Here is a 26,739-nt window from a genome sequence, read left to right as displayed (position 1 = left end):
GAAATAAAACTAATAACACATTCTTAGTTTGATATTTTAGAGACTAACAAAAATTAGCAGTTACAGAGAAGGGAGAAAAATTTGATTATTTCAGTCCAAAATTTTACTGACAAAAATATTTTTCAGGTCAGAATTCTTGTTGAGGTGTTATTTGAAAAATACAGTTATATGTTACAGATTCTTTTCTTTGAGATTACCTGCCTCTGAACTTTTCACTCAGTAACATTTAGTTACAAAATTCTGTGAAAATGAATAGGTAAAAGTTTAACACTTAATCCATGTTAAATTGGTCTAGTTCGGTGTTTCACAAATAGTGGGGCGGGGGGCCCTGGGGGGGCACGGAGTGATGCTGGGTGAGTGTATGGTGTTGGGGATGGATTTTAAAGCAGGACTTCAGCAGGCAGGAACCAAAGTGAAAACAAACTTTTATTTTATAAACAGAAATAAGTACATTGTGCCAGCTGCGCTTTATCAAGCAGCTTCTAACGAAAACATGGCTGCAAGCACACAAGGTTAGATTAGAATGTGCTTGCTCACATAAGCAGGCGGATATATATATAGGAAACAGAGAAAGATAAGGATTGTGGGAGTGATGTAAGAGGGGGTGTGATCAGAGAAAATAAAGAAACACAGCAACACTTTAACTAAGGAAAGTCTCTGTTGGCTGGCAATTCTCAGCGTGACACCCCTTCTTTGGCAGTCATCAGGGACATTGATTCACTTAAGGCACAGTTTCTCAGAAAGGTATTCGTGTTGGTCAGCTGGCAGTGGCTTATTCAGCACATCAGCGATCTGTTCATTTGAAGGCACATATTGTAGTGTCACGAATCCTTGTTGCACATATTTTCTTGCATTTTTATATCGTAAATCGATGTGCTGTGAACGTGCTCCCACATATTCAGCGTCAGCAATGAATTTCACTGAAATATTATCTTCCATAATAACAATAGGTTTCATTGGCTCCGCCCAGATACTAGTAATGAGAGCAGAAATATTGGTTAAATCATTGCAACAGTCAGAAACACAAGCATATTCGGACTCAGTGGAAGAACAAGAAATAAATCTCTGCTTTCTGACTTTCCAATAAATTGGACACCCATTCAAAAACATTATAAAACCAGAAGTACTTTGACGAGTCTCAATGTCACTCGCCCAATCAGAATCTGCATAGAAAATCAGTTTAGGATACTTGTTTTGTTCTGGTTCCAGGAACAACTTTATGTCCATCGTGTGCTTCATGTATCTGAGCAATCTCTTTATACATGACCAATGAAATACAGTCGCATTGCCTACGTGTCGTGACAACAAATTCACACTAAGTGAAATGTCGGGTCTTGTCCAACTGCTAATATATAACAATGACCCAATTACTGAGCGTGTTTGGTCCTTAAACAAAGGACTGTTTTGGTATGTCAACTTATAAAAGTCTGTCTGCATTGGAGACCGACATGGGCGTGCATCAGCCATGTTGCATTGTTGTAACAATTTATCAATCTTGTTTGATTGTGAGAGACTAAACCCCTTCTTAGTTTTCTGAATTTGAACCCCTAAGTAATCATGAATGTGTCCTAAGCTTTTCAGTGTGAAATGTTTTTCTAAACCCTTTGCAAAACTCTCACTCATATGTTGATTTGGACCAATATACACAATATCATCAACATACACAAGAACAATTTCATAAACATTACCTTGCCCTTTTGTAAACATGCATTGATCAGAGTCGGACTTAATAAAGCCCATTGAATTTAGTTTGTCAATTAGACATCTATGCCACATTAAACCAGATTGTTTCAATCCGTATAGACTCTTTTGCAAGCGCCAGACACATCCTTCCTGGTCCTGAAATCCGGGTGCGCCTTTCACGTAGATTTCTTCATGTAGATCGGCATTCAGATAGGCAGTTTCAACATCAAACTGGAAAACTTCTAAATTCAGGGCAGCGGCAGTTGTTAAGGCAATTTTGACACTTTCATTTCTGACAGTAGGTGAATAAGTATCGGTATAATCATCAGGAAAAGTCTGAGAGAAGCCTTGTGCTACTAATCTAGCTTTGTATAGTTCCTCACCGTTTGGCTTTCGCTTAATTCTATAGACCCATCGTGTGCCAATAACTCTCTTATGTTCTGGAGGGTCAACATGTTTGTACACCTTCAATTTCCTTAAACTGTCAAGTTCAGCTTGCATGACATTATACCATTTTTCCTGTTCAGGTTCAGGTAAATGTTTTATTTGATAAAAATTATCGGGAGGAAGTAAAACATTGTTACAAATAACAGGAAACAATTTTTGAGCTACTTGCGCTTGATATCTCTGAGGAGGAACTCCTTTTGTGGTTCTCTTGGAACGTCGTAGAACCGTGGTCCATTCATTTTGGTCATCTCCGTCTTCATTTACATCGCTAATAACATCATCTACGACTGGTGAAGACTGTACATCAGGAACATCTGGGACAACTGGAACATCTGGAACATCTATCTGAGAGTCAGGTTGCGCTGTACCTTGAACATCTTTAGGAAAATAAACTGATGTATCATTACTGTGTATCCTGGACCAATTTGTATCTTCCTCAAATTTTGCTGAATTGGAAACAATAGCTCTGTAGTTAGAGTCAGTAAATTTATAGTACTTGGAACTTTCATCAAAACCTATAAATCTCAATTTTTGTGTCACTGGACCACCCTTCTTTCTTTGAGCCAGTGGAATATTAACCATGGCATACGAGCCAAATATGTGAAGGTTTTGAATGTCAGGCTTCTTCCCATAAAACATATAATACGGAGTTTGTTTTAACATACTGCTCCAAGTACGATTAACAAGGTAGTTTGCATACCTTAATGCTTCGCCCCAATAAGCATTATCGAGATCAGCGTCTTCTAAGAGACAGTGATACATAGTCTGTAGAACACCTTGCCTTCGTTCAACAATCCCATTGTGGCCCGGAGTGTAAGGGGCTGAAGCTTGGTGCCGTATTCCTTTACGTCTCATCCAGTTCTGGAATCGCTGAGACATAAACTCACCACCACGATCACTTTGGATTCTTCTCATACGGACACCGAATTGATTGAAGACCTTTGCAGCAAAGTCTGTAAAGATCTGAAACGTCTCTGATTTCTGTTTCATTAGATACACAAAGCCATATCTAGAAAAACTATCAACAATTGTTAAGAAATACTTATTGTTACCCCTAGTAGGCCGAAATGGACCAACAATGTCGGTATGAACCAAATCGAAAATGCGTGAAGACAAACGAAGGGCATGTTTAGCAATGGGGGCAGCCTTTGATTTAGATTTATTACAAACAAAACAATCAAGATAAATAGGACAATTACTATCAACTTTGAAACCGTTCACGCACTCAGGCATCTTAGATAATACATCATAGGAAGCATGGCCCAAACGTCGATGCCAACGGTGGATGCACTAGAATGAAAAGGTTCATTTTTTAGTAAAGGTGTAACATTTGCAACATTATGCGGAACACCTTGTGATTCATTGGCTTTATGAGCCTCTGATTTTATAATAGCAGCAGGTTTTCTCTCTGGGCCTGGGCTTTCATATTTTGGAACGCTCATACTTACATCTACCAATGAACGAAAGTTCGGCTTGAGGTAGAAAACACCACCAATCGGAATGGCATGTGCGACAACAGTGCCATTTCTAATAATGTGGATATCAGAGTTCAATAGCATTGCTTTGTAGCCTAAGTCTTTGTTTAGGCGATGAAGGCTGAGTATGTTGCTTTCAGAATTTGGAATGTAGAGAACGCGTGGAATCGTCTGGTCCAGTTCATCTATGTAGATTGTTCCTTCTCCTTCGACTCGGGATAAGTTTTTTGAGAATCCATACACCTCCTTAATGTCAGATTCACGTAATTCCGTAAAAAGTTCTTTTTGGTGAGTAATATGAAAAGCAGCTCCACTATCTATAGTCCATAAACGTTTTGTGTTGTACTCACAATTTAAGTCAGGAACGTTTTTCTGAAGCACAGTATTGATTTTTGATTGTGATTCGCTTCCGGAACCTCGTTGAGCTGACCTATAGGTACTGGAACCTCTGCGTCTACTGCCTGTGGAACTTCTTCCTCTATTCTGGGCAGGATATTGAGAGCGTTGTGGATCAGCAGATTGAGAGCGTTGAAAATCTGATCTTCTGGACTGGTTACTCCTTTGTTGGTAACCACGACTCACTGGAGATCTAATAGTAGTGAATCTGGGTTTCCGCATTCGTTCCATAATGATTTCTTCTTCGGTCAACATTTGGCAAACTCTGGTTGTAGTGCGTTGAGGTATGGGTATACTAAGACACTTCGTGATAGCTTCTTTCCAGTCCTCATTTAACGACGTGAGGATTGCAGTAGTCATTTGTATATGGTCAATATTGTATCCTCTTTCGATCAATTCCTTCTGCATCGCCAAAAGCTTCGACAAGTGTGGAGCAATTTTCTCTCCAGGTTTTAATTTCGCATTAAAAAAATCAGTGAACAACAGGCATGTGCCCTCAGGAGAGATAGGGCGGTACAGTTCATCGAGCGCGGTAATTACGGCATTTGCAGTATTGGCAAGAGAGAATCTGACAGATAAATCTGTAACTAGAGACATGAGAATCAAAATGGTCGCTCTTCTATCTAAGGCTCTTTCTTCTTGTGTCCAGAGTCTGTTTGGTGGGTTGAATACGATGGTGTCAACCCCTTCTGCAGCTAATATCAGCGTGATCTGGTGTAACCACGTCTTATAATTTCGCCCATTATTTTGAAGTTGAGACTCACCTTGCAATGGTGACAAGGTAGAGAATTGTCTTGGAAATGGAGCCAGCATCTGTTGTTGCAGTTGAGGGCATGGTGCCAATAATGGCTGAGCCGGTTGAAGTGGAATTTGCGCTGAGTACACGGGCGTAACAGGAGCTTGGGGCGGTTGTACCTGTGAATATTGCACCCCTTGATCTGGTTGGGGTACCTGCTGAAAAAAGTTCTGTTGAGGTACAAACCTTCCCTTGCTTGCAGAATAAAATTGTTCTGCTGAAGCTTCTTTGTTCATTTGAAAATCTAAAGAAGAATCTTTTTGGCGCGAATCAACATTTCTCCGATCATCTGGTAACTTATATTGCTTCAAACGGTCACTAGATGGCGCTCCTGAATTCTCTGACAATAAAACAACATTTTGATGCAGTTGCTTAAGTTGTCCACCAGGTGGCGCATTTTGGATCTGGCTTGGAATTGAGCCAAATCCCAGAGGAAAAGTTAAACTGGGTGTTTTCTCAATTTGGCCACTGGGTGGTGCTGCACCTAGTTCCTTGAATGCTAGGGAATGCGTGGCCTCATCAGACTGTCTCTGGACAGAGACCATCTTTTTCAACTTTAATGATTCATGTATTTTTCCTTCACCGTATTCTACTTGTGCACTTCTTATCTGGCTCAGTTGCTTTTCTTTGACAATAAGTTGAGAGCTATAAAACTGGGCAAGATCCTGTTCAGACTGGCTAAGATCTTTTGACTCTTTATCCAGTTTCAAATCTAATAAGCATTTTTGTATTGCAGCAATATCATGCTTTAAATCATCTGCCAAGGACTTAGTAATTTGGATATTTATGTCATCTTCTAAAAGGTTGCTCTCATATAAAGTTGGCTTAGACATGAAACTTTGTTGAAATTTAACTTTTGACTTCGCTCCTAGCTGTTCCGGTAAACTAGGATTTGCAGCTATCTCTGCCTGGAAATGTGGGCTAATTGCCCTTGCTTCACCTATTTGATTTACAGGCTCAGTTAAACTAAGCAAGTTAGTAACTTCACTTATCTGTTCGATGGATGTCTGCTGAGTTGAAACATTACTTTGAGCGAGGCCCGGCAGATGTTCAGACGGAGTCGGCATGATGCTTTGAAGTTCAGAAGAAGAAAAATCAAAAGCTTGCTGCCGCCGTTTCTTAGCAGGCATATCAGCCTGATTAAATTAAAATAAAGATAAGCAAACCATCCTCTGCTACCATGTTGGGGATGGATTTTAAAGCAGGACTTCAGCAGGCAGGAACCAAAGTGAAAACAAACTTTTATTTTATAAACAGAAATAAGTACATTGTGCCAGCTGCGCTTTATCAAGCAGCTTCTAACGAAAACATGGCTGCAAGCACACAAGAAGGTTAGATTAGAATGTGCTTGCTCACATAAGCAGGCGGATATATATATAGGAAACAGAGAAAGATAAGGATTGTGGGAGGTAAGAGGGGGTGTGATCAGAGAAAATAAAGAAACACAGCAACACTTTAACTAAGGAAAGTCTCTGTTGGCTGGCAATTCTCAGCGTGACATATGGCCCTGAGGTATAAGCTTTTTTTTGCTGCAGGGTGTAGGGGTTTTTTGCACCGCACAGTAGCGCACAGCACAGAGTAGGAAATATGAACTGCATATAACAAACTTTAGGAGACACCATGGAAAAATATTTAACAGGGATGAAAAGAAAGGAGGAGAGAGACGGAGATAATGAGACAAATGTAACTCTCCCAAAAGCTAAGATGAGAAAATATGATAAAACGTATGTAGCGCTTGGCTTCGCTGTAGGGTGGGAGACAAGGGAAGACCAGTATGTTTACTGTGTCTAAAAATATTGGCAGTAGACAGCATAAGGCATCACTTAAACACATTACACCTCAATTACATTGACAAGCCACTTGAGTTTTTTCAGTGAAAATATGCTGAATGCTGCAAAGAATCATCCTGGCAGAGAATTGGGGGGGGGGGCATGAAATGTTTACTTTTTCGGGGGAGGCATAACAGAAAATAATTGAGAAACATTGGTCCAGTTTAAGGCCAGTACATTTTCTAGCTTGTTTTTCATTACAATTTAGGCATGTACAGTACTTTCAAAAGCAAAATATATGTATTTTGCCATTATATACCATATATAGGCCTGTATAAACTACAGGATGTATAGTCTACCAAGTAAGAAGACCTACTTCTTTGACATTCATTGGGTCTTAAACTAACACACAAGAAAATAGTTGCATCTCACGCCTACTCCCATTAAAGGCACTGTTATACTGTACAGAAATGTATTCATGATGATTCCTAAAGTTAGCACATTGAATATGGAGGCAGAAAACTATTCCAGATCTTACAATAGAACAATTGTTACTTATCATCCTAAGTAGTATTAAACCAAATCCCATACTTTAGCAACATAAACAAGATAGCATAAGCTAAAATCTTCTAACTTAGATATGTGAGAGTAGGAAGTGGTGTCCTGCTAGATCATGGGTGTCAAACTCAATTGTATCATGTGATGTCATGTTACGTATCATTATTTTTTTTCCTTCTTGGAGCAAGGTGGGAATGGGGCTGCCCTTTGAAAAGTGTTTGGAAACTTCAGATCGTGCAGAATGCGGATGCAAGAGAAATCTTGGGCTTCCCCAGATATGCCCATGTTTCATCAACATTCCGCAGCCTGCATTGGTTGCTGATCAGTTTCCAGTCACAATTCAAAGTGTTGGTTATGACCTATAAAGCCCTGCATGGCATCAGACCAAAATATCTTCAGGACCGCCTTCTGCTGCATGAATCCCAGTGACCGGTTAAGTCCCACAGAGTTGGCCTTCTCCGGGTCCCGTCGACCCAAGCAATGCCGTCTGGCGGGACTAAGGGGAAAAGCCTTCTCTGTGGTGGCCCCGGCCCTCTGGAATCAACTCCCCCCAGAGATTAGAACTGCCCCCACCCTCCTTGCTTTTGCAATCTCCTAAAAACCCACCTATGTCGCCAGACTTGGGGAAGTTGTACATTGTGTATTGTGTTGTGAGCCACCCCGAGTCTTCGGAGAGGGGTGGCATACAAATCTAATAAATTGTTATTACTATTACTATTACTATTATTAATGGCCTGTGTGATGAATCAGGCCCATGGGCAGACAGTTTGACACTCCTGTGATAGATGTTTAAGAATCATATCACCCAAATCTATTGCTGCCACTGTGCTGCAGTGTGAACTTACTGGTGCACAAAGTGTTGAGACTTTGTGCACCTCTGTTATTAACTGGTTCTCTAAAGTTAGATCATCTCACTCACTTTTCCCAAACCATTAACTGAAGAAACTTCTTGGATGAAGCAAAACAAAAAAAGTCCAGTTGCCTTTTGCAAAAGCATCTTTATACATTATAGAGCCATTACATTTATAATGTGGTTCAATTGTCATGATGCCCAATACAGAGCAATTAGAAAGTTTGGTCTAATTCTCCAAATAAATCACATAAAGACAGTTTAATTGAATTGGATATGATGTTTTCCATCATGGCTAACTAACACTTACAGGAACCCACTCACAAATATGAACATAGCTGTTTTCACCAAGATTTTGCTTTCCATCCACTGAGTAATGATACTCAAAAGTATTTTTTCAGTGTTGTTTTGTTTGTATTGCTTGAAAACGTGTGAAAAACAGGTTCAGATTGTTTGGGGGGAAAAAACAGGTTCAGATTGTTTGAAAACAGGTGTAAGTTTTGGAAAGGAAATGTTTCAAAGACTCCACCTTAAGGGCTTGCTATAAGTCTGCCTGGGAATTTACTTTTTTATTTTCAATATTTTTTAAAATCCTAAGTAGTATTAAAAATGGATTTCTGAAATCAATGTATCTCTTGCTTCTTCAATTTGTCAACTATGTGAGGTTTGGCTGCATATTATCTATGGATTAACTGAATAGATTAATAGTTAATAGATTAACTGAAACTATTACTTAGATAATCTTGATAATCTTGCATCTAAAAATAGTTTAAATGAAGCTATTTAAGCCACCATCATATTTTTTGCCAAAAAAATCTATAATTATATAACCAATATTTAATTTCCTTGGATTTTTTCAGATCAGTTTCATTGGATAACCATGAGTTAGTTCTTCCATTAGGAGATATGTATTTACCAATATGCTTCATTATTTCTTCTGTTATTTCAGTATTTTTAATAACAAGATTCAAATGCTTGTCCTATAATCTGCCTGGATCAGTTTGGTTGTTATTGTTTTCTTTGTATTTTCCTTTCCTAATACATAATAGATCTAATTACAGTTTTCCACATGCAGCAGAAACATAAGCTTATATCAAATCTACTCTGCTACTGGCCTATATTAATAATTCCCAAAAAAACTTAAGCTACCAGCCCTTTTCCCTTAAAGAATATACAGTGGTACCTCGAGATACGAGTTTAATTCGTTCCGGACCTGGGCTCTTAAGTCGAGCAGCTCTTATCTCGAACGACTTTTCCCCATAGGAATTAATGTAAATAATTTTAATTGGTTCCAGCCCTCAAAAAACTCACAAAGTTAGTCTAAATTATGCAGAAAGACATGTTTTTAATGAAGAAATGTACATGTACATATAAATGAATAATGAAGTTTCTTTCACTTAACTTGTAAACTTTCTTAAACTTTTAAATTTACATATGTTCAACTTCTCTGCCACCCAATCCTGTAGGACAGAGGTCCCCAACCCTTTTTGCACCAGGGACCGGCTTTAAGCGATCAAGAGAGGAATGGGTGAATGAATGGACGGAGGGTGGGAAGGAAGGAAGGAAAGAGGGAAGGGACAGGAACAGAGGAAGGAAGCAAGGAAACTTATGAAAGGGGAGAGTAAGAGAGGAATGAGTGAAGGGAGGGAGGGAGGGAAGAAGGTGGGAAGGAGAAAGAAAAGAAGAAATAGAGGAAGGGAAGGTAAAAGAGAGAAAGAAAAAGAGCAAGAAAGAAAGAAAGAAAGAAAGAAAGAAAGAAAGAAAGAAAGAAAGAAAGGGGGAAGGGACAGGAACAGAGGAAGGAAGCAAGGGAACTTATGAAAGGGGAGAGTAAGAGAGGAATGAGTGAAGGGAGGGAGGGAGGGAAGAAGGTGGGAAGGAGAAAGAAAAGAAGAAATAGAGGAAGGGAAGGTAAAAGAGAGAAAGAAAAAGAGCAAGAAAGAAAGCTGCAAGCACCCCCCCCGAGCCCCCCAGGCCGGCTGCAACCTTTTAAAACACGCGCGCCGCTTCGCAGCTGTCTCCTGAAGCTGAACGCGGAAGTTAGCGTTTGGCTTCAGGAGACAGCTCCTTGGCGCTTGTATCTCGAATTTGGGCTTGTAAGTAGAACAAAAATATCTCTTCCCTCCCAGCTCTTATCTCGAGTTGCTCTTAAGTAGAGCAGCTCTTATGTCGGGGTTCCACTGTATATTGATTTATATTTTAACTAAGCTTCCCATTGAAATATTAAGTTTTATTACCATCTAATTAATTATTCCCAATTCCACCTCAGAAGAACAAATTTTATGTTTTTTTTTTATTTTATTTATTTCATTCAAATCCATGGCTGCCCAAATGCTCAATGACTCCAGCAGCTTACAAACAAAAGAAATTACAATATTCATGTAAAAAGAGAACCAGCCAAGCAAACCCAAGGACCAATTTTAAAATAGGCCACACTAAACTAAACAAAAAGGAGTTTCAGAACTTTTCTGTTTTTAAGTGCTGGGATAATAACCAGATTTTAATTAATTTCCAGAATGTCATGATGCAAGGAGACATATAAATCTCTGGCAGCACATCTTTGATCCAACAAGATATCACTGTTTGATGAATAAAACTTGAGTACACCATGTCCAGAAGGACTTTAAAGCAGAGGTGAGTTCCTCCTGGTTCAGATACGTCACAGAACCAGTTTGGTTGGTGCCAATCCATGGGTGCCACTATTTGGGGGGGAGGGGGGTATTTTTAGATTTTTTTTCTGGGTTTCTTTTTATTCTGCACATGTGCAGAAGCTGAGTTTCTAGCAGTATGCATGCAGTCGCCATTTTTTTTTCAGCTTTTTTTTTAAAAAAAATTGTCACAAAGCACAGCCATGCGGCGCATGAGGAAGTAAACTGTCAGTGAGGTAAGTTATAACCCACCTGTGCTTTAAAGTTAATAACCATCTCCTAGAGGCCAAAAGGTAATCATGGCAATGGAATCATGGCACAATAATACACCCTGCCTGTACTACTGTATTCTGTACCAACTGCTACTAATTTTTTTTTTTTTTGGTGCATAGTGTAACACTTCAAATTTTATTTAAACTGATCCTGTTTCAACTACAAAAACCCCAGCATGGAAAAGCAACATTGATCTTTGTTTTCATTTTCAGGCAAATTTTCACAAATAGGTTTTGTATTAATTTTTGCCAGTTTCCCTTGGTATATTGTTTTTATTTTGATACAAAAATTGCTGTCATTTAATGCTTAGTTGATCTGATTTATGATTTTAATCTCTTCTTCTTTGCATGACAATAATATAATGTAGCTATCTTCTAGTTTTCATATTGTTAGCAGAAATCAATTTAGTTCCATCTGAATATTATCTCCTGTTCAAGTTCTGAAACATCCTTTAGTAAAATTGTATTATATTGTTTTGTTTTATTTGCACTCCTTAGATAGAAAATGTTTTTACTGAATGTTCTGAATATTTTGGTCACATGCAATCCTATCTATCTCCCATCATATAATATAATTTCCTGAGCTATTAGTTCAGGATCAATGTTTTGTGAATACCAACATTTCCTTCTTGCTAGTGTGGCAAGGCTTCCCTTTGCAAAAACCATGCTGATACAGCTCTAATGTGTTTTCCACTATTTTCTAACTTTCACTAAATCATTCAAGACAGATGTCATATTAATGGCTCTATTATTTCCTGACTTTCTCCTAAGAGTTGAGTCAGGAAAACATTGAGCAAGGCTGAAAGAGAATTATAACAACTATTTCATAATTTTCTAGTAAAGAATCTAACTTTAGTGATAAGATGCAGAGATGATTACAAAACAAATGAAACTCAGAAATTATTTTGCAATTAATTTCACAAATGCTGGGTAAATGTCACCAGGACATGTTCACTTTTATTTTTAATGCATCACTTAAATTATATCTTGCTATTACAAAGTGTTAATTCTTCAAATGTTTCTGAAGCAATTTTGGGGTAGGTTATGACATTTCCACAAAGACGGAAATAACTTAAAAGATTTCAGTTACCAGCCAGTCCCATTATCCTCCTTGAATAACCTTTCTACATGTAAATTGTCTGATTCACTCCCCACCCCCCACTCTACATTTTGCTGTTCATGATTAATTTAAGAATCAAACTCTCTGTCATTTTATCATTATCTGGTTTACATAGTCTAGTACCAGTTCACAGATGAATTTCATCCAGTGAATACTTTCAATATATAACAGATAAATAAAAATATTGACAGTCCACAGTCATCAGTCCATTCAAAGGAGAGCACTGCAGAAGTTATCTATTGATATTTCAGCCTAAATCTTTGTTGCATACATATGTCTGTTTAGAAGATCTACAGAAGATCTTTCAATATGTCCTACCTTTAAGCAACTAAGTAGAGGATTGCAGCATGTTCTGTTTTAAAGTTGGAAGGCATACTAGAAATAAAAATACGGTATTCTTAACATCTTATTCAGCATGTCAGAAATCTACAGAAGTTAGAATGTCTGAATATTAATGTTAGTTATAATACAGTATACAGTATATCAGGTTTGATCTGTAGAACAGTCATGTCAGTGTTGATATGCCCACTAAATCTATCTGATTTCAATTTTGTTAATTATAAATTATATATAATATAGCCAACAGCTAACATATTTCCAGTCCTTTCACATGCTATTTTCTACTGCAATCACATGCACATAAATAAGTATATTGAAATATACCACTTTCAATCAGACTTACTTCTGATTGAAATCTGATTAAGTAACCAGGTAAATAGTTGTAAGATTATATATTTCAGTAGAAACTCACAATGTACTTTACTCAGTATCTTATAACATGCTCTTAACTAAAATTGCAAAGCTGTAGTCTCCAATTCAGTCTTAGGAGAAAAAAAATCTTTTTCTAGAGAGGAGATACAAAATAGGCCTATTTAAGTACATTTTAATGTTTAAATCAGATATCATCCCACTCAACTAAAATTATAATAGTTCCGGAAATGTTGGCACCATAAACTGATTCACATTTTCCTGAAATTAAAATATAAATAAATTATGTTATGTAAATACCTAGGGTTTTAGAATATAAATCCCCTCACTTGCACTCCTACAAAGTAGGTCACATGAAAATAGTAATTTATAACAGAAAATATATATTTTACAGATGGAAATATGTATTGCTACATCTTATTTGATTCCTCCTTGCTACAATAAATATCAATGTGCACAACTGAAGCAGAGTACTCTGAGCATATACTTTGTGCCATGTTACATTCTTATTCTTTTTTATTGCTTTAATATCAAATCAATAAACCATGATATTATTTAGATAATGCATGTTCTAGAAATCTCATTAGCTCTGATTTCTCCGTGTATATAGCTGCAATTTATTCATGAAAACTTCAAAACATCAACAGGACAGAATTACACAGTTGGAAAAGTCTTCTAGTCTAACACCTGCTCAAGCAGGAATCTCTATACTAGGTCGGACTACAACTCCAGCGAACTGAAATGATGATATCTGACATCCCCAGTACAAGGTCCCTCATTTTCCTTCCAGTTTTTTTTAAAAACTGTGTTTATTGGTCAGACTTTGGGGGGGGGGGGTTTAGGAAGCAGAGTAATGAATAGTCTGATAGGACATATTTTTATGGTTGTGATAGGGCTTCTCTTACTATTAGACTTGTTTAAAGTTCTGGTATAAATATTTCTTCTGGCCAGGGTTATACTTTCCAATGCAATTTTAGATATATTTAGTATAAGCTGCAGCATAGGATTGGGCTGGCAGTTGATTAGAAATTAAAAATATATGATATTTAGAAGACAGTCAGAACTGTAGTTCATACTTCTAGGTAATGAAGACAGGACTTGTATTCCAGCATACCTGAAGGGCACCAAATAGAAAGGCTATCATTTAAAATTCAGTTTCAAAGTTATTACTGTATTACTATATTTATTTATATTATGTAATGAACCAGACTTCTGTATTAACACACACACACTTTATCATAATTACTAGAAAATTAGCACTACTCAGCAAGAGTTATTTCCAAATAAACATCCTATGTTTGTGGTAAAATACTTATAAATCTGGAATGTAATCTTTAAAAAAAACCTCATAAAAAGACTGATTGTTTATAAAAGTAACGTTTTTTACATGTACCATGTTTCAAAACACTTTAAAATTGAACTTATTACCGGTAGATATATATATTCAGTAAACGTTGGCAGCATGCTATCAATCACCAATCTGATATACAAAAATGTACCTCTTATTGACCAAAATAATCTATGATCATGTAATATGTGGAAGAATAACACACAAGTGATAGTCCTTGAAATTAAATATATTAATATAACAATTTATATAATGATAGTGTCTTGTTTTGATATAAAATATAATTATATTTTATCATCTCTGTGCTTAAAATTGTTTTAAAATCTAAAGAGAACATTTTGCAGTTAATATTGCTCGGGCATTATAATTATACCTTACACCTAATACGTATATTAGAAGAAATTTAAACTTTTGCATAAAAGAACTCTCCGAAAGCAGTGATGGGCTACTAAAATTTTTACTACCACACCGTGGGCATGGCTTATGCATTTTGTTTCAACATCTTTCAGTGCAAATTGGGTGCTCTGGGGTGGAACTCCAAATTTTGCTACCGGAACTTCATTACTGACAGTTCCCGTAGGAGCCCATCACTGTCTGAAAGGCACTTACTTTAATGCAAGTCTTATTTTGGTTTACCCGTCAAAGTATGCTTCATAAATTGAAAATTCTGGGAAAAATTAATCTCAGATAACAAAGAGAATCTTAAAGTAGATGTCAAGAAGATAGAATGGCCATAAACAGTGTGTGTGTGTTTCTATATGCATGCATACAAACATACTTTTTTGTGTAATGGAAGATCACAGTAATAATATGGTGAGACAAAAAACCTTATAATTGGAAATTGAATACCAAAGACACAAAATCTATTTCTAGCAGTAAAAAAACAGTAGAATATTTTGAATAGAAAGATTAGGCTGCAAACATTTAAAACCAAATCCCACTGAAGTTTACCAGACAGGGGTTTTTTTTTGCAATGAAAAGAGCAACCAACTTGCAAGATGACTTATTTCTTTGGAAAAAGTTCAAGAAGACAGAAAGATATCCTAATATGCCTTATTCAATTAAAATAACTAGTAAGGATCATTATACCACTTCAATAAACTATATTATTGATCAATGTATAATTACATTATATAATTATATTTATTGTAGAATCAGCTTTAAGCTGCATTCTACATGCTTTAACAGATTTCTAGAAAAAACAAATACAGCCAAGCAAACATATATTCACTTTATAAACTTTGAGTTCCATCTAAAACGATATGTTATGACTTATGAAAAACAGAATAGGTCTGATGCTCATGATTCAGATATTATACTTAGGCAGAAGTTCTATAATCTTGTTTTCTATCTCACCCCATCATTATTATTCTAGTTCATTTTAATCAATAGTGAAGCTAATTTAAAATCCTCTTCTTCACAGGCTCCCTAGAGTGGATTCATTATTCCCACAGCAAAAGATTCAAATTTAAAGGATGCATCATTGCTAAGAGTCATCCCAGCTTTTTATAGCAACTAAACAGATGCTTTCACTCCACACTTAAGATACAAAAAAATTGCTTCTCTACTAGCCACTTTTGATCACATTTGTTTTACTTACCTGCTGCTCTCCCAGCACTGTGGATTTCATAAAATGTTTTTCCCTATACAGAGACCAGAGTCCAATATTTGGCAAGAATATTAGAGTCACCAGGAATAACAGTGTCATTTGCAGAAATCTTTTCTGTTTCCTCTTCATAGCAAAAAATAGGGAGCAAAGAATAAGCAAGATAAATGGATATTCTCCTTTCCTTTTGTAATTGCAGTGTTTTCTTCCCCTTTTTCCTCACATGAATTCACCCCAAATACTGAACTGAAACTTCAATTCCACTATCAGTTCAATCTCCACGTCATGGGGGCAGCAATTGGTAACCTATGGATCCAAGGTAAAAAACAGAATTACATCAGCTAATCTCTGGAACGTCACCTAGCTTCAGCCCACTCCATCATTCAAGAAAGACCCCAAAACCCGTGGATCAGTTCCATTTCACATCCTCCATTCATAAACCATCAGAGGAAAAGAATGGGTTGAGCACATCAGCCAAATGATTACTAGGAACTACAACAATCCTGACTGCTGCTGGTGACCAGAAGTTACTGAGGGCATTTGGAGAAAGAGTTGAGGGCAATGTGACCAGTTCCTCAGAGAACAGTAGCAGAATTTGGTGGCCGTGGGAATAAACAAGGAGCATCTGGCAAGGTTTCCTATGTCAGATGAATGATATTCTGCTCCTTCCTTCACGGAAAAGTGAGAAGGGGTACTTGGACCACGGAGTTCAAGCTTCTTCCCTTTATGGAAGAAGATCTCATGTCTCATGGTACAACCTTACCTGAACCTTGTAGCCTCCAATTTGAAAAAGGTTTTCAAACTCTCTCACTCCCGAGCTTTATCCCTCTTGTTCATCCTACTGCTTCCCCAGCACATCGGCAATATCTTTAGCAAGAGGGAAAAGCTCTGGGGCGCTAAATTTGGCAAGACATGTAATTTTCACCAACACACACATACACACGCATCAGTCAGTCTTGCTCTGACATTTATAGCAGTCTTCTTATGGCTTGGCAGATCTACTTTTACAGAGAGCTGCCGTTTCAGGGGTGCGGGTGGGGGTGGAGGGGAAAGAAGAGCATCCGAATAACAGCATAAAATTCACAATACGTTTATCGCCGCCACATTACCATTCTTCAGAAACAAACAAGAGGCGAGGGGTTCACAACACACCAGCCTCAAGAAGCCTCTCCCGCAGTACTAAAAAGTGGGCAGGTAAAACACTCACGTAAGCAACGTCACGTGCCATCTTCTTCTCTCCTCTCCCCTCCCCTCCCCACATACTGTCTTGACCGTCCGTCCGTCCATCTGCCCGCCGCTCCTTTCCCTACCTTGATCTGCCTACTGCCAGTCTCATTTAGTCTAGTGAGTCGTCTTCTAGAGTCACCCGGCTCTCCTTGAAGAGATAAATCAGCCACGTTGTAGCTCTACGTCGCTTCAAAAGAGGGCTGGGTGACTCTTTACAACATGTTTTTATAAATCGCTGTGGGGATCCTTTTGAAAATGGACTATTGGCTAACACGTGCGTAGGGACGTCTAATTAGAAATCGGGCCGAGAGAGGAAGGTCGAAGGTGGGAGGGTCGCCGTGTCACAGGCCCTTTTTCTCGACGGGCAGCGATTTTTCTGGAGAATCTGCGTCCCTAGCCCACCTCACCTGATCCACCAGTCCGGACCTCCAGACTCCAGAACAGGAGCGAACGGGAAGAAGCACCGATTTGCTCATGGGTTTTCTTTCCTCTCCCGATTCCTTCATGATCAGTTGATAACAGTCACGCAGCAGCGGCAACAGCAAGTGGGCGTTTTCCACAAATCGCTCTAGAAGTAGGCGGGGAAGCTTTGGAAAAAAGCGAAGGGAAAGAGGGGCTGGGTTCCTCAGTCGCTTGTTTTTCGGAGCCGCTCACACTCCCAGGAAGAGATGTAGGGATCTAGGGGGGGACGGGGACGCAGTGGGGTAGCGAAAATGGCACTCTACCTCAGAACACCCAATTTGCACTGAAAGATGTTGAAAGAAAATGCAGAGTATCCTGCATAAGCCACACCCACAGAGTGGTAGTAAAAATTTTGATAGCCCTTCACTGTAGGGATCCAAAACGGAATTTTGGCGGCAACACCCCAAACCTGTGATGGCGGACATTTTCCCCCTCAGTTGCTGAAAGCACATGTGCACACAATATCATGCCTGTGTGAGTGTCCACATCCATAGTTCAATGCCTGGGGAGGTCTAAAATTGCCTCCCCTGTCCCCTGGAATGCCTTCTGTAGGTCAGAAACAGCCCATTTACCAACTTTCCGTGGGCCCAGTAGGTCCGTTTTTCACCCTCCTCAGGCTCCAGAGGCTTCCCTGGAGTCTGGGCAGGGCAAAAACATGTTCTCCCAGAGGCCCTCTGGAACCTGAAAATGCCCTCCCAGAGACTCCATGCCAGCTGAAAATTACCTGGCTGGTGTGCACATGTATGCTAGAGCTAAACTAGGGTAATGGCTCATGTGCCGGCAGATATGGCTCCACATGCCACCTTTGGCATCCGTGCCATATGCTCGGCATCATGGCCCTAAACGTCCCCTAGCCATTGAGTGCCTGCAGGTGCCCAGGAACTCAGGTGGCCAGATGTTAAAGAGAGGCACTTGGAGGGCCTGAATGTGTCAGGTTGTTGGGCATCCTATCTCCATATTGTTAGTAGGAGCTCAGAAGAAGAAACTAAGGAGTGAAAGAGGCATTAAAAAGAGACGGCGAGGCAGCTTCTTAATTTATATTTTATATTTTATGACCTATGCTTAGATCATCGTATTCAACACAACCTAACCATAGCTCATAAAATCATGTGCTACAATACCCTTCCTATTAATGACTACTTCAGCTTCAACCACAACAATACACGAGCACACAACAGATACAAACTCAAAGTGAACTGCTCTAAACTTGACTGTAGAAAATACGACTTCAGCAACCGAGTAGTTAATGCCTGGAGCTCACTACCTGACTCTGAAGTTTTGTTACCAAACCCCCAAAAATTTGCCTTTAGTCTATCCACTGTTGACCTCATCTGATTCCTAAGAGGTCAGTAAGGGGTGTGCATAAGTGCAACAGCGTGACTACTGTTCCTGTCCTAAAGTTTCCCTCTGCTTAGTGTCAAAATAACAGGAAAGTTTGCAGGTGAAAAAGAATGACAAACCAGTTGAAAGCGAAGTGCAGTTAAGGCAAGCACTAGTTCTGCCTTGCAAGGTACTAATCAGCAGTAATGTAGGTGGATTGTGCCACATCAGACACCAGATGGCAGTTTGCAGCTCTTTCCGAGTAAGGGGGGGGGGGGGGTGATGGAGTTTAGTTGCTGCTTTTAGGGCTTAGAAATATCCATAACAATTCCAGCTTCAATTGTGCACAAGACCTTTGTAGAGCAGAAAACAGACCAATTGAAACCAATCATTGGGTTGATAAACTACAAATGTTTTGAAATCACTTTCATTCTTGTACCCAAAGAGTGAAAAGAAAACTCTGCTGATCTTCCTAGCATATTTGTTCTAACTATTGCTGCTGCTGTAGTTTACATTATAATCTTCAGAAATATAAATACATATTTGGAGAATGAAAGTAATGTGGTTCTCCACACTTTTCTGTGAATAACACCAGAAATAATGAACTTTATGTGACGAAGTTGTATTGTATTCGATGCTATCTAGTAAGGAAGACATCACTGCTATGAATATGAATATCTAATTAAAATGCAATTGCTATACCGTATGCTGTAACTATCTCTATAATGCTATAACATCTACGGAGAGGAGCGGCATACAAATCTAATAAATAATAATAATAATAATAATAATAATAATAATAATAATAATAATAATGGAGCTTTCAGTGAAGGCTGCTGCATGTGATCATAATAGCGGTCCCCAAACTACGGCCCGCGGGACACATGCGGCCCGCTGAAACCATTTATCCGGCCCGCGGCAGCGCACGAGATTTTACACATACACGCACGCAAAAACAATCCCCCGTGCAGCCTTTTCCATGGCCGTGCAATGGAGCCGAGCATTGGAGTTGGGGGCAGGGAGTGATGAAAATGCGGAGGCCGGCAAAGGTTTTTATTTTAAATGTCCCCATTTTCTTCTGCTCCAATCCATTCAGATCCATTCCAGTCCGCATCTTTGGCACTACCTTTTCCGCCGGCCACTCTCACTGGCCAGCTCAGTTGTAGCCTGGTTGTAGCCTGGGGCTCCCGTCTCAAACACTGAACCTCTGCTGCCAAACCACCGACAAACACCCGCCGCTCAACACCTGCCGGCATTGGAGAGTAGAGTTCTTATTCATGGCAGCCAGTTCGGGCTTTTCTTCTCCAGCTCCAATCCTTAGCATCCAATCCATAGGATTTGAATGGATTGGAGCAGTAGAAGAAAAGCTCGAACTGGAGCCCCAGATTACAACTGAGTCGACCAGTGAGAGTGGCCGACAGGAAGGGTGATTCCAGAGGAAATTAAAAAGCATCAAAGGGACATTCAAAATAAGAAAAACCTTCGCCGGTCTCCACAGAGAAGAAAGGAAGAGAGAGAAAGAGAGAGAAAGAGAAAGCAACAGACAGAGAGCGAGATAGAAAGAAACAGAGGGAAAGAGAAAGTGAGAAAAAGAAAGAGAGAGCAAGAGAGGGCGGAGACAGAAAGAGAGAGAGATAGCAAGAGAGAAAGAAAGCAGGAGAGAGAGAGAAAGAAAACAAGAGAGAGAGAGAGAGGGACAGAGAGAAAGAGAGAGAGAGATAGCAAGAGAGAGAGAACAAGAGAGAGAGAAAACAAGAGAGAGAAAGTGAGAGAGAGAAAAAGCAAGAGAGAGAGGGGCAGAGAGAAAGAGAGAGAAAGAAAGCGAGAGAGAGAGGGAGAGAGAAAGGAAGAGGGAGAGATAGAAAGAGTGAGTGAAGAGATAAAGAAAGCAAGAGAGAGAGAAAGATAGAGAGAGAAAGAAAGGAAGAGAGAGAGAGAGAAAGGGAGACGAGGGAAGAGAGAGAGAGAAAGATAAAACTCAGCAAGGAGTTGGGGACTTGCTCCACTTCGCCGCCTCCTCCTCCCCCAGGGCGGTGTTAAGAAAATTGCAGGATTTTTTTTTATAGTCCAGCCCTCCAACAGTCTGAAGGACAGTGAACTGACCCCCTGCGTAAAAAGTTTGGGGACCCCTGCCATCATGGAACAGAACACTGCATTCCAAAACTGGGAAGATATGGAAGAAAGTATTAGAAAAAATTTGTTTTTAAAAATCAAAGGAACATGACATAAGTTATGGCATAATAATAGGACCTGGGGCAATATGCTGGCTCTGTTTAAAAAAAGTGCTATTGCTAACATATTGTAAGCCGCCCTGAGTCTAAGGAGAAGGGCGGCATTAAAAAGTTGAATAAATAAATAAATAAATACATACATACATACATACATACATACATACATACATACATGCATGCATACATACATAAATACAGAAATACAGAAATGGCTGTCCAATTTCTTCTTGAAAACTTCCAGTGATGGAGCACCCACAATTTCCGAAGGAAAGCTATTTTACTGGTTAATTGTTCTGTCAGGAAAGTTCCCCCTATTTCTAGGTTGTCTCTCTCCTCAATTAGTTTCTATCCATTGCTTCCTGTCCTGTCTCCAGTTGTTTGGGAGAATAGGTTGACCCACTGTTCTTTATAGCAGCCCCCTCATCTTTGTGGCAACTACTATCATGTCACTTCTAGTACAAAATATTCATTGTCATACTAGTACTGTAATTATCTTAAGTTTCTAGAAATATCCTATTTAACAAATGTTTATGTTATTCTCACTAAACAACTGCATGTGTGCTTCTTAATTCTTAGTACTAGTGAATTTTCCAGGTGTATTCCCATCAGGTAGTACTACCTAGCTCACCTTATTACTGCAGAAATATCACAACTGTTACTATTTGGATAGGGGTCTATCAAGAAATAAAAATGTTGTAGACTAGGTTGAAACTTCTGAGAATTTCTGAGGAAAAGACAGTGATTAACTACTTCCATATTCCCAAGAGTATATGGAAGTTCTAATATAATAATTGGAAACTGGCCTTAGCATGAGCAAAATGTTTTTAATAATGATGATCAAGCTACTTTGTTTCCCCGAAAAGAAGATCCTGTCTTTTTTTTTTACCCCAAAATATGGCCTTGGTATTGGAGGGGATTGTCTTATTATTTTTGAGGTCCAGGAGGTGTACCAGGTCACAAGGTGCACATGGCAGAGAGATGCCACAAAGCTGCCAGACTCCAGTAAGATGCCATCTTGCGGTGGGGCGCAGTTTGGGGGTGGTAGGTAGGGCAGTGAGAAGTGAGACATGCATCCTACTATATCTGAGACTTGCAGCTCTGTCCCATTCCTCGCCGTTGTGTACAGGGAAGCACAGGGTTTTTTTTACAATGTGCTTCCCTGAACACAATGGCGAGGAACGTGATGGAGCTGCAAGTCTCAGATACAGTAGGATGCATGTATTGCTTCTCCCCTGCCCCACCTGCCACCCCTAAAGGGGGAGCATGGCTAAACAATGGGGGCAGGAAGCCCTGCCTTGTGGGTGGGGAGAAGAGAAGGCAAGGGCAGCCATGTCTCGCTCCATGCCCTGCCTGTCACCACCACCCTATACCAATAAAAGATGCTAGTAATGAGTCTTTCTGAGACTCAAAAAAATGAGAGAATGGGGAGAAAGGAATGGGGGGAGAAAAAAGAAAGGAAAGAAGGAAGGGAGGGAGGCAGGGAGGAGGGAAGGAGGGAGGAGAGAGGAAGGGAGGGAGGGAGAGAAGGAAGGAAGGAAGGGAAAAGGAAAACAGAAAACAGACTTCCAGGGTGGGGCCGCGGCGAGCAGGCAGGGGTGAGCAACGCTCTGCTCTACCAGACCTGGGTCCTGGCATTCGGAGGCTGGAATTTCGGCTGAATTTCAGCACATCCACACCGGAGAGGTTGGTGAAGAAGCAGGGGTTCCTACGAGCAATCACCTCAAGTGACGAAAGGAGAGCCTTGCAAACTCCAAGGCAGGAGAGCCGCCAACCAACATGGCAACGGTAGAGCTGTGACTCCCCATCGTAACAGAGGAAGCAAGAAAGGATATTACAATTCTGTTTCTACAAAGAGACCCAATACGGTAATTAAATAATATTTGGAGTAGACAAACAGACATTAAATACACTAAGGGAGACAGTAAATAATAAGGAACCAACAAAGTTAAATAGCGGTTACTTGGCGGTGGGGGAGACGAAGAAGGAAAGAGAAAAAAAAGAGACGCAAAGAGAGTACGTGAGCAATGTGAATACCAAAACGAAGGAAAAAATAAAACTTTGGGGAGCTAAGCATTATAAGGAAAAAGATTATAATTTGAAAAGATTCCTTGGAAAGCGTGGGTGATAGTTGCATTGAATCGTGGATTGAACAGCGTTGGCGATTTGATAGAAAATACGGAGACTGCGGAGATTGAGGAGCTGGCGGAAGCCGAGGCGGAGTCTTTGAGCCGAAAAGAGGATTAACCCTGTAATCGACGGTGACAGAGTTCAGGAGAGCGGAAAAAACCCAGCAGAAGGAACCAGAGGAAGGCAACGTGATTCGGAAAGGAAAACAATACGATACAGGAAAAGAAAGAAAGGAAAGAACTAGAGAGAGACAAACCAAAGAGAAAAGACGGCGACACCCAACAGATTAAAGAAACTTTACTTCTACACTAATAGTGGTAAAGGAAATTGTGAACTAAGAGAAGCAACAATAGACAGTAACAATCAAGGACAGAGAACTCTATCTTCTAATTCTCTCCTTTTTCTGGTGACTATAGTGGGGGGGGAAAAGAATCTGAAAGTTAAAGTAGTTGTGTTCAGTTAAGAACTGTGTTACATTTTGTTGTTGAAATAAGAACTGTGGGAAAGTTAAAAGGGAAGGGAGGAAAAAAAGGGGGAAACCAATTAATCTAAATTAAGTTAAAATCCTAATGAATTGATCTCTGATGAATTGAATTCTATTGATTGAATATTAATTATTATTATTATTACTACTGTTATTACTGTTGTGGTTAGCTCCTGCCCCAAGGACTCTGGATGTGGGGGAGACATCCATATGCCGCAGGCCTGTTTTGCCCCCGGTGGAATATGCTGATGAAGGCTCCTCTGACCAAGAAGACATGATTGACAAGGAGGAGGAGAGTGTGGCAGACAGCTCAGAAGGAGATCAATTATCTAGCTCCTCCTAGGATTCAGAACAAGAGTTAATGATACAGCCACACATGCAGAGAGTGATGCATAAGCAACAACAACTGAGAGATTATTATCAAAGAAAATGAGGCCACCTGTGGTTGGGTGGGGCTGTGGTAATTAGGCGAGATCATCCAAGGGCATGGGGTGAGGTATCATCAGTATGCTGATGATACCCAGTTGTACATCTCCATTCCATGTCCAGTCAACGAAGCAGTGGAATTGATGTGCCGGTGCCTGGAGGCTGTTAGGGTCTGGATGGGTGTCAACAGACTCAAACTCAACCCGGATAAGATGGAGTGGCTGTGGGCTTTGCCTCCCAAGGACAATTCCATCTGTCTGGGGAATTATGGACCCCCTCAGAGAGGGTACGCAACTTGGGAGTCCTCCTTGATCCACAGCTTACATTAGAGAACCATTTTTCAGCTGTGGCGAGAGTGGCATTTTCCCAGGTTCACCTGGTGCACCAGTTGCGGCTCTACCTGGACACGGAGTCACTGCTCACAGTCACTCATGCCCTCATCACCTCGAGGTTCGACTACTGTAACGCTCTCTACATGGGGCTACCTTTGAAAAGTGTTCGGAGACTTCAGATCATGCAGAATGCAGCTGCGAGAGCAATCATGGGCTTCCCTAGGTATGCTCATGTTACGCCAACACTCCGCAGTCTGCATTGGTTGCCGATCAGTTTCCGGTCACAATTCAAAGTGTTGGTTATGACCTGTAAAGCCCTTCATGGCATCGGACCAGAATACCTCTGGGACCGCCTTCTGCCGCACGAATCCCAGCGACCGGTTAGGTCCCACAGAGTTGGCCTTCTCTGGGTCCCGTTGGCTAAACAATGTCATCTGCCGGGACCCAGGGGAAGAGCCTTCTCTCTGGAACCAGCTCCCCCTGGAGATTAGGATTGCCCCCACCCTCCTTGCCTTTCATAAACTCCTTAAAACCCACCTCTGTCATCAGGCATGGGGGAATTGAGACATCTCCCCCAGCCCTATATAGTTTATGAATGGTATGTTTGTTTTGCTTTTTAAATAAGGAATTTTTAGATATTTTTAAATATTAGATTTGTTGTATATTGTTTTTATTATGGCTGTGAGCCACCCCGAGTCTATGGAGAGGGACGGCATACAAATCTAAATAATAATAATAATAATAATAATAATAATAATAATAATAATAATAATAATAGATATTGGAGGAATGCAAATTAAAAATTACATTTCTGTAAATGTAACTTTTAATTAGCTGCACATTTAAACTTCAAAGTTTGGTTACACTATCCAAGCAGATATAAATGCTATATTTTGTATGACAAAATATTTCTACAGCAATTATTATGGCATGAGAATAGCAAAATTAGGTTCTGGGCATATTTATCTTGTTTCCTTGGATGACTAAAGCAGAAAACACAGAATCAAAAGTAACTATAGTAGTTTCATTTTTCGATGAATAGTAGATTAGCAGGATAACATACAAATTATTTACAATGCAGAGAAAAGAAGTTATTCCTTGCTTATATGTAACATTCCTAATTTGTAAGAATCAGCTGTTCTTGCTTTTGCTATTGTAATTTATTTAATGCAAATGATATATGTAGCTTTGTTTTGCTGCAGAATAAGAAGGTATGATTCAGACTTCAATATTTTTCCTCTTACGATACAGTTGATTGATCCTAAGAAAATTTGCTAAAACCATGGAATCATAATACATTTTTCTCCAGCTGTCTAATGATATAATAATATGATCCAGTAGATTTATTTTCTCTTTATGCAGTGCATGATTACAATGATAAATTGTATCTTCTTCAGTACATTATTGAAATTTGTGGAGTTTTTTCCTGTATCTCATTTAACATCCGTAATATACTGTATACCAATAATGTATAATGAAGCAACTACTGATCTATTATGTATTTTTGTTCATTCATAGAAAAGAATAATAAATCTCAGGTTGGTGATTCCTTTCAATAACATTTCAGATAATCCATATACACAAAAAGCTACTTTTTCTTTCCCTATATTTATATAGAAAATTGCCTCAGAGCAAAATGGATAGCAAATAAATTTAATAAATAAAATTATAATTATATCCCCAAGCTGTGGTCAAAAGCAATAGTCATCCCCATTTTCAAAAAAGGAAACCCTTCACTAGTGGACAACTACAGACCAATATCTCTCTGTTGCGTCCCTTGTAAAATCATGGAATCAATTATAAACTGATCAATCACCCTCTACTTAGAATCTAATAACCTACTCTCAAACAAACAATTTGGATTCAGAAAGAAACTATCCTGCAACCTACAACTACTCCACTGCAAAAACATTTGGACTACCCTCCTCAACCAAGGAAAATCCATTGATGCAATTTATATAGACTTTTGCAAAGCCTTCGACTCAGTGGTCCACGACAAACTACTCCTAAAACTCAAATCCTATGACATCTCAGGACTCCTCCACAACTGAATTACTGCATTCATGTCAAACAGGCAACAAATTGTCAAAATTGGTAGCGCCATCTCCACCCCTGCCCCCGTCATAAGCGGCGTTCCCCAGGGAAGCGTACTTCGTCCTACTCTCTTCATTCTCTACATCAATGATCTCTGTGACCATATCGAAAGCAACTGTGTTCTTTTTGCCAACGATGTGAAACTTTTCAACACCACTGATAACACACTCACTCTCCAAAAAGACCTGGACTTTGTCTCAGACTGGTCTAACACCTGGCAACTTCAAATATCAACCAACAAATGCTCTACCCTCCACATCGGCAAAAAGAATCCAAACCAGCTGACTGGTGAGCTCGTTGAAGAGCGATGTCCATCTGCCGCTCGTCCAGTTTGAGCAGCTCCTCTGCATCCCCCGGCAT

At 39.6% G+C, this 26,739-nt stretch overlaps 1 protein-coding gene across 1 annotated transcript in view; it reads right to left on the bottom strand.

Moving 5' to 3' along the window:
• Positions 1–16,843, bottom strand: part of LOC139170655 (polypeptide N-acetylgalactosaminyltransferase-like 6) — a 337,623-nt gene extending 320,780 nt beyond the window's left edge. The window contains exons 1-2 of the mRNA XM_070758145.1: positions 16,786–16,843; positions 15,671–15,982 (exon numbers count right to left, since the gene is read on the bottom strand). Coding sequence (XP_070614246.1) covers positions 15,671–15,808 — 138 coding nt within the window. The 5' untranslated portion in view covers positions 15,809–15,982; positions 16,786–16,843. The remainder of the gene's footprint in view (positions 1–15,670; positions 15,983–16,785) is intronic.
• Between the last annotated feature and the right edge of the window lie 9,896 nt (positions 16,844–26,739).

Source organism: Erythrolamprus reginae, chromosome 7 (assembly GCF_031021105.1).
Source record: "Erythrolamprus reginae isolate rEryReg1 chromosome 7, rEryReg1.hap1, whole genome shotgun sequence".
Taxonomy (NCBI): domain Eukaryota; kingdom Metazoa; phylum Chordata; class Lepidosauria; order Squamata; family Dipsadidae; genus Erythrolamprus; species Erythrolamprus reginae.
This window is presented reverse-complemented; position numbering and strand designations above follow the sequence as displayed.